This window comes from Engraulis encrasicolus, chromosome 23 (assembly GCF_034702125.1).
Source record: "Engraulis encrasicolus isolate BLACKSEA-1 chromosome 23, IST_EnEncr_1.0, whole genome shotgun sequence".
In the NCBI taxonomy this organism is placed as follows: Eukaryota; Metazoa; Chordata; class Actinopteri; order Clupeiformes; family Engraulidae; genus Engraulis; species Engraulis encrasicolus.
Window position 1 is genome coordinate 23,080,466 of NC_085879.1, and position 9,199 is coordinate 23,089,664.

At 45.9% G+C, this 9,199-nt stretch overlaps 1 protein-coding gene across 1 annotated transcript; it reads left to right on the forward strand.

Annotated features, from left to right (window-relative positions):
- Window positions 1–286: 286 nt before the first annotated feature.
- Window positions 287–5,829, forward strand: LOC134440608 (cbp/p300-interacting transactivator 3-like). The gene is made up of 2 exons (XM_063190727.1): window positions 287–552; window positions 3,967–5,829. Exon 2 carries the CDS (start codon window positions 3,984–3,986, stop codon window positions 4,806–4,808), a length of 825 nt encoding a protein of 274 aa, XP_063046797.1. The 5' UTR covers window positions 287–552; window positions 3,967–3,983; the 3' UTR covers window positions 4,809–5,829.
- Window positions 5,830–9,199: the final 3,370 nt, after the last annotated feature.

The following is a 9,199-nucleotide window of genomic DNA, read 5'->3' on the forward strand; positions in this document are numbered from 1 at the left end:
CGGCTCTGAGGGTGCCTTCCAATATGCTTGTGGCCTCATACCAGGAAGTAGTACGTCGTGATGACATCACTGACAACAGCATTATATCTCAATATCTCGCAAAAGCTCGATTGTAAAGTAATTTTCTCATTTTCAAACAGGATGGTAAATGAAGAATAGTCCCCCAAAAAGGGTTGCGGATAGGCTGACAGCGGGGAACCAAATGGATTTCTTCACGGAGGCGGGGCATCAGCAAAAGTGAGGCCACAAGCCCAAGTGGAGGACGCAAGGTCACATATTAGAATGCACACTCTGACTGCGCTACATGTATATAATCCTTTGGGGTGACCCAGAAAACAATCTCCGGTGTCAGTGACTGAAGCAGACTAGAGGCAGAGGTGTAGGCTATGTGCTGCCGCTTCACATAGAGTAGTGAAATTCCCTGGAATACGAGATCTCTTTTATTCCTCTCTTTTTATTTCTCTCTTCTACTGCACACCCACTGGACGTATTATAGATCTCAGAGACGCTCCGGAAAGTCTTAACTTGCCATCGGAATACGAGCTTTCTCTGGTGAGTATTTTGCCTTGATCATCATACAGATGCGAGGATAGTTTAACGAAATCGCAAGCCTATGTTTTCATTACGCCTATTAGAGATTGTATTCGCAGATGGCAATGTGTTGTGTGTAATAGCGTGTTCATGTCCATGAAGTCCAGGTGACTTCGTTGATGGTGACAACGTTTGCTGTTTTCAAATAGATATCTAGTGTTGACTATAAGAACAGACGCGTACGCACACACAAGAATGCGCTTAAACTTTAATATTGCCAATGTTTCAATGGAAAACTCTTCGCTGTGTTTGTTATCGTTAACGATGCCACTTGCAAGTCAGTAAAAGTAACTGGTGCATCTTGGCTAGAATATAATGGACACGTCCTCAACTCATTATAGTTACAATGTAACAACACATTCTATGCAACAACTGTGCGTAATAACAACACGCCGCGTAATGGTTTGGTTGGTGATTAAGGTGTCTTGTGTCTATTTGGACACTATTGGGAAACGCGACGGGAATTCATGGCGATTGTGTGTGCTACAGTTCACGTAGGCTGCTCGGTTCACGGTGCATGTTATGCCGTAACATCGCCGGGGGCACTGGTGAGGCGAGTTAGTCTTCTTTAGGAGAAAGGGGAAGAAAGAAAACCTGACATTCTTTGTTTTTGTAGCCTACGTGGTAGGAGAGGGAGGGAGGGGTGTGAATTTCGCCTTGGCCATTTTCAGTCGTCAGCAATTCCTGTGACTTCAATCCCTATCACAGTTCACCAACGTCAAGGCTGCTGTGCCTCGGCCATAACGTCATTGGTAGGCTATCTGAACTTGTGTTGGTAGCAAGCGTAGGCTATGTGCTCTCTTAAACCCCCACCTGAACTGAACAAAGATATAATTAGCTTGAGCAGGTAGGTGTAGGCTATGTCACTGAAAAGCCTCCTTAGAACGCTCTGCAAACGATGACCTTGCTATGTGTTGAAAGGCAGAATTTTAGCTCACTCACATCCGAGTCTGACTATCACATTTTAAAGTGGATAGTTTTTGGTGTCTCGATGGGCACACTGCAGTATTCATTATTAACGATGAATTGAAATGCAGTCAGTGCCCTTGCGCGTGGGTCCTTTTGGCACGGGGCGACATGGTAACGTTTTCCCACGATGCACAGCTGGCCAACAGGCGAATGATCGAATGGACACTGATGATGCTGCTGTGATCGCTCTTCTGAAACAACGGCACGATTAATCTCAATATATCGATCGGCATCTCAGAAAGGAGGCAGGCGCGTCATTGTTCTCAACGACTTGTATCATGTTTCAAAATATCAGTGCTTTACGGACACACAGACATACACGTGCGCGCGCGCGCGTTTGAAACCTAAGAAACAAACCTCACTGTTACTATATGTTGTTTAAGCGTTCTCAAGGAAAGGTAGAATAACCTAGTTTTGTTTGTGCTGGTGTTTGTTTTGTGGCTCCCTGGGGCCGTGTTCACTTTCCAGTGCTGCAGCTAGGCCTACTCTAATGTCTTGTTTGTAGAAGGCTTTGGTAGGCCTACCTGTGCTTCATTCTCAGGCTTCTTATTCATTAGGGTGTCGACACAGTGTTTGTGTTCTCTAGTCCTTACACAGAATAGGGTTTTGTCAATAGATAAATTCAGTTCCAGTGTTCTTACTTATCCGGTTCCAAACAGTAGGCCTATTACTTCATGATTTAGGAATTTGTTATCACCCTCCTCACTCAACTAGGCCTACACTAGACTTACACTGAAAATTATATCAGAGGACAGTTGTAGATCTCATTAAGCCACATGCTGTTGGATACAGAGCATTCACCAATAGCTTGAAATGGAAAATCATTCATGCCAATTGGGTGACTTTCATAGGGATTTTGATGTCAAATAACACAAACAAATGCATTCACTCAATTGTATCTGTATGTTCACCCAAAAGTATTCTGAAATGAACTAAAATATTGTAGACTATTATCAACAGTGAGTCCTAATGAATCTCTTATAGTCAGAAATGTTATTACCATCCTTCACTTCAGGCTTCATTGAAGTGCAAGGCCAGTCTCATCATTACCTGTTTGTATGCTCAAGATTTATGTTTCAAACATCTAAAAGTCGTATCTTTTACTTGACATGCTTAAACTGTGTCACTTCCGTCGTCACCTGAACATGTCAGGTAAAAGATGCAAATCTTGATTCATCAGTTAGACATAATGAACTTCATTCATCTACTAAAGGGGCTCAAGTTGGATTAAAAGTTCAATTAATCACTGTCCCGAGTCAGCAGATGGTTATGTGAATAATTAGTTAAGTGAACGATGGCGCTGCGACCACTTTGACGGTCCGCTGTCAGAAAACTCCAAATGCAACTTTTTGACAGAGCGGTCTGAAGGAGTGTCGTGGGAAACACTTTTCATACGAGAACATTACGAGCTTTACATAGCCTACCAGTTTGTATCAACTGCTGGCACTCCGTGATGAAAAACATTCTCACAGCGAGTTTATTTGAACAGTATTTTTTCATTACTGTGTAGATTTTGAGACAGGCATGACACAGGCACCGCGCAAATGATGTCATCCTTCCCTTGTGCTCCTTTAAACCAACGCCCACGTGAATCTCTTTCGCATAGTGTGACATGTTATTACTCCCCTCACTTCAGTTCAGGCTGCTTCAGTGAAGTACAATGCCAATCTCAGGAGGTGTATGTATGTTCAAGACTTGGGTTTTTCTTACGTCGAAACATGTCAGGTAAAAGATAAAACTTTTACATGCCTGCGGCCTGCGACGTAAGAAAAACCTCCCCTCACTTCAGGCTTCAATGTTTCCATTGCACTTTTCAATATCTTCAATGTTTTTGTATGTATCACTCCCTGTTTATTTGTTTATGTAGCCCCCTGTTTTCTTTAAAAGAAAAAAACTTAGTTTTGTGTTTTCTAGTTGTATTGTTGAATGTGTGAGCTCAACAAAGTACATGCCTACCAACAGTAGTTTTACTATATTGTTGATATGGCTAAATAAACCTGAAACTTGAAACTTCAGTGAAGTACAATGCCAATATAATGACGTGTGTGTGCGTGTTGTCCCAGAAGATAAAACTTTTACACACCTGAAACATAAGAAGAACCCTTAAGTCTTGATTTAACAGTTAAGGCATCATGAATGCCATACAGTACATCTATTAAACCAGTGATTCTCAACCTTTTTTGAACAAATGCCACCTTGGCCTCATCAAAACCCTCCCCAACACCCCCCTTAGTATTGAAAAATAAAATAGATTTAATGCCCCCCCAATAAGAACTAAGCCTCGCCCCCACTCAGCTGTATCCTTCTCAACTCCCCCTTAGGCCTTTCCAACGCCCCCATGGGGCTGTAGCGTCCCCGTTGGGAAACACTGATTTATTAAACGAATGTGTGTTTGTGTTGTTTCAGAGGACCCTCCAGGAGCCATGGCAGACCATATGATGATGCCCATGACCCATGGACCCGCAGGAGGCTTGCACGGATACCGCATGGGCATGACGGCCCCCCCTCAGCACGGGCCCCCCTCGGGCCTGAGGGCCATGCCCAACGGCCAGGTCATGCACTACGGGCGGCCGCCCCCGGGCCCTATGGACGTGGGCATGGGCCGTCCCCAACCCGGCATGGTGGGAGGTGGCATGAACGGACAGGTGAACGGCGTAGGGCCCATGGGAGGCGGAGGAGGAGGGGGGCACCACCACCCCATGCAGGGTCCAGGAGGGATGATGTACAGTGGGCAGGGTGGGCATCCGCAGCAGCATCATCACATGCAGCAGCATCCCCAGCAGCAGCAGCAGCAGTACATGGGGGGCGGCGGAGGTGGAGGAGGCCTGACTCCATCGCAACAGCTGATGGCCAGCATGCACCTCCAGAAGTTGAACAACCAGTACCACGGACACCCGCTGGCGGGTCACATGACCGGGGGCCATATGGGCACAGGGAACCACAACGGGTCGATGACGCGGTACCGCATGGGCCCTGGACATGGGGGGGCGGCGTCACAGCTGGGCCTGAACAGCATGCAGCACATGGGGATGGGCCCGGCGGCCGCCGCTGCCGCAGCAGTTCAGGTGCAGCTGGGTCTGAACGTCATGGACATGGACCTGATAGACGAGGAGGTTCTGACGTCACTGGTGATGGAGCTGGGTCTGGACCGGGTTCAGGAGCTGCCGGAGCTCTTCCTGGGACAGAACGAGTTCGACTTCTTCTCGGACTTTGTGTGCAAGCAGCAGCCAAGCACGGTCAGCTGTTGAGGAGCAGGTGACCAGCAGGGGGCGCAACCGCAGCTAGCTACGCTAAGCTTAGCTCGGTGAGGAGTGAGGTGAAGAACAATGTTAAGAGACACTCAGTCGGCCAGCTAGCTTAGCTTACTGTAGCTAGCCTGGACTGACTCGGCGAGGAGCGAGGTGAAGAACAATGCTAAGAGACACTCGCTCGTCTAGCTAGCTATGCTTAGCTAGCCTGGCCTGACTCAGCTGGCCTGACTCGATGAGGAGCGAGGTGAAGAACCATGTTAAGAGATACTCGCTCGGCCAGCTAGCTACGCTTAGCTTAGCTCGTCGAGGAGCGAGGTGAAGAACAATGCTAAGATACACTCGCTCGTTTAGCTAGCTACGCTTACCTTAGCAAAGTAAGGAGCGAGGTGAAGAACAATGCAATGCTAAGAGACACTCGCTCGGAAAGCTAACTTAGCTTACTGTAGCTAGCCTGGCTCGGCTCGGCTGCCTGTCCACCTAGCCCCATCCCCCTAAAGACTACGTAGTAGATTCTATGGTATTTAGAAATGTATTTATTTGTGACTCCCACCAAATAGTGGACACTTTGTGACAATGAATGGGAACTTTTTTTGTTTTGTTTTGGGTTGGGTGGGGATATTGAAGGCCGGTTCTTCAATAAGGGAGCTTGACCATGTCTCCTATTTCTTGAAAAACAAAAACAAAAACGAGGCTGTAGGCCCAGTAATGACTGCTGTGTGTGATTTGGAATACTGTGTGTTTGGGACGTACGTAGCTTTTATGGTGACACACACGTGAGATGTAGGGGAAAAGTGCTACACTGTTTATATGGCCATGTGTTTTATCACTGTTCTACTAGCTCTAGAGTTCAAGGGTCATTCTAGAACGACACTTTCTATTTTTCAGCTAAAGGCGGAAGGAAAGAAAAGAAAAACATGCAAAGATCATTTCAGCTCAATGCAATATATCACTTGTTCATTTTGTCTATTATTTCTCTTGCTCTTCGACTGGTAAATGAATTAAAACCAAAATCAACTCACTGGCTGGTGATATAGTGTGATGCTGTGTACTCGTACTAGACTCTCCTGTTGCTGTTATGCTTTGAAGGCCCCACTTACTACCAGAGTTGTATGAAGAAGACGTAGAAGTCCTCTTACAGACCAGGCTCTAAATTAACACTAGCCAACCGACCAAATGCTGGTGAAATGTCAGTTTGGCTGGTAGAAAGGACCAACTTACATCTAGGAACTTAACATCTACTAGCTGTTTTGGCTCGTAATGAAAAAAGATAGTTTAGAGCCCTGCTTACGAATGTAATATCAAATACTAGTAGTATGATGCTAAAAAGTTGAAATCATGTAGTTGTAACGGAGGCTAAGTAGCAGAGTTGGCGTGGAACGTTAGTAAAAACCTCCCTCCCAAAGCCTCATACAGTGTCGATGCCGTTGGGCTGGAGGACTGGTCCTTTCGTCCAGCGGTATCGTACCCTCCCATTGCCGAACCGTTGTAGTTGACGAGGTCGCAGGTTCGCAGCTCCAAGGGGGACGAAAGTCACATAGTATCATACCACTAGTGTTGTAATTACATCTGTAAAGGAACTTCTACTAGTATTGTAATTACATCTGTAAGACAAGTTCTACTAGAGTTGTAATTACATCTGTAAGGATACTACCACTTCTACAAATGTTGGAGGTGAGGAAGATGCTAGTTAGCCAGCTAGCTAATTAACTAGTTGGTAACATTACGGTAAAAGTGTCCTGGAGGTGAGTAAGATCTAGTTAGTTAGCTAGCTAGCTAGCTAATTAGCTAGTTGGGAACGTTACTATGGTAACAGTGTCCTGGAGGTGAGGGGTTGCCTATTTATGTTATGTCACTGGGTTCACAGCATCATCCAAGTAAGCAAACTCTTTCCCACAAAAATGCTTTTAAACGATGTTATTGATTCCTATTTTAAGAAAATGTATTTATTTTCATTGACAATAAAATATTTATTTAAAGAACTGGCACGAGTACAGTCTCTATCAGTGGCATGTACTGTGTCTCCATGTGAGAAAGGGAAAAACCTCCAGCTGTAGTTAGACAGTTGAATAAAATACTAAGTGTGCATAACACTTCAGTTATGAAGAAGAAACAGCCCAGGGGGACACTATGTCAAGAGAAAAGTGTTCTGGTGTGTGTGTGTGTGTGTGTGTGTGTGCGCGTGCCTGCATGCACGCGTGTGTGTTTAAAGGCTGCACTTTATTGGGTTTTTGTAAGTAGACTTTGGAGTGTAAGACATCCACATTGAAAGTCAGCTCCGATGCCAGATAACATAAACAGAATTTTACTATAAAAACTTGGTGATATACTGTAACATACTGTAATATACAGTAACACCTTCTCCACTGTAAGCCTTTGCTACCTTTCAACAATATTAATTCAGCATAGAACCATTGAGTGAATGACTGTGTGTACACTATGGGTAGGAATCCTTCTCCACAATCCCTCTTTACATTATTACATTACATTGCCTTTGGCAGACGCTTTTTAATCAGTGTGACTTACAAACGAGGCCATAATCATTGTCAACATCACTAGCAGATACAAAGTGCACAGGAAATATACAGAACAACAAGTGCAGATGCTAAGTAGGGTTAGGTTTTATACATTTATTTTTTAAGTACATTGCAGCAGAGCCAAAGACATTGAGCTTTGTCAAAATGTTGAACAAATGTTGCCAAACAGGCGAGGCTTCTGCCGGGCTGTGAGCCTCTTTCCCTGCAGCTCAGCTGACACCTGGCTCAGGTTTCACAGGTGAGATCCTGGCAACGTAAACACACCAGATCTCATGGACGCTCCCACAACATTGTAATTCATGTATGAGTAGGTTAGTTGTGTGCGTGTGTGTGTGTGTGTGTGTGTGTGTGTGTGTGTGTGTGTGTGTGTGTGTGTGTGTGAGTGAGTGAGTGAGTGAGTGAGTGAGTGAGTGAGTGAGTGAGTGAGTGAGTGAGTGAGTGAGTGAGTGAGTGAGAGAGAGAGAGAGAGAGAGAGAGATTATTGTCAATGTCTTATTTAAATGTTTTTAGTTAAACTGCACATTGGAGACTGGTCAAACGCAATTTCAAACTTCTGTGCTAACCCTGTTACATAGATTTTTGACAATACAGTACTCTTGACTCTTGACTCTCACAGCAACACTCTCCTCTCCTCTCCTCTCCTCTCCTCTCCTCTCCTCTCCTCTCCTCTCCTCTCCTCTCCTCTTCTCCTCTCTCTCCTCTCCTCTCCTCTTGACTCCTCTCCTCTCCTCTCCTCTTGACTCCTCTCCTCTCCTCTCCTCTCCTCTTCTCTCCTCTCCTCTCCTCCCATCTCCACTCCGCTCCTCTCCTCTTGACTCCTCTCCTCTCCGCTCCTCTCCGCTCCTCCTCTCAGCTCTCCTCTCCTCTCCTCTCCTCTCCGCTCCTCCTCTTCCCTCTCCTCTCCTCTCCTCTCCTCTTGACTCCTCTCCTCTCCTCTCGACTCCTCTCCTCTCCTCTCCTCTCCTCTCCTCTCCTCTCCTCTCCTCTCCCCTGCCCGTCACGAGCATTCATTCCCATTGGCCTCTTACTCACTCGCTTGCTTGCTCACTCGTACAGTCATTGGCGGGGGATTCGTCACCGCCTGTTGAGTTGAGCTGATGGGGCGCTGATATGACCGTGTGGTGTTGTATTATATATGGTGTTGTGTAGTATAATGAAGTGTGTGTGTGGTGTGGTGTTGTGTGTGATGGGGCGCTGATATGAGTGTGTGTGGTATTGTGTGTGTGTGTGTGTGGGGGGGGGTGTCTGTGTGTGTGTGTGTGTGTGATGGGCTGCTGGTATGAGCGTGTGGTGTTGCATCACCCATAGCTATGCTGCACCCTCCTTCACTGCTGTGTCTTCACTCACTGTGGTGAACGAATAGCACAAGCTGGTGTCATTCAAAAACTACAGAGAGATGCCACATGAAATTTGTACCAGTTAAAGTCATATTCCAGACATTTCTAACCAAGTTGCATCTACCTTCAGCATCACAGGGGATGGCACACGCACATGCACATGCACATGCACATGCACATGCGTGTACACACACACACACACATACACACACACACACACACAAACACACACACACACACACTCTCTCTCTCTCATGGTGAACAGAGGAGACTGAGAATGGGAATTTTATTCTCTCTCTCTCTCTCTCTCTCTCTCTCTCTCTCTCTCTCTCTCTCTCTCTCTCTCTCTCTCTCTCTCTCTCTCTCTCTCTCTCTCTGTATATCCCATATGGCTTGTGGCACAGTTGGAGGATGTGTCACACCTAGTAATTGGCTGTTTGTTTTGGATGCAAGCCGTAAACACACCGCACTGCGTAGCATGTTGCACAACCAGTGCAGTTAGATGAGTGTGTTTAAT

Bases quoted from the DNA above. Each gene is read 5' to 3' on its own strand.
- LOC134440608 (XM_063190727.1), top strand. From the start codon at position 3,984: ATGGCAGACCATATGATGATGCCCATGACCCATGGACCCGCAGGAGGC.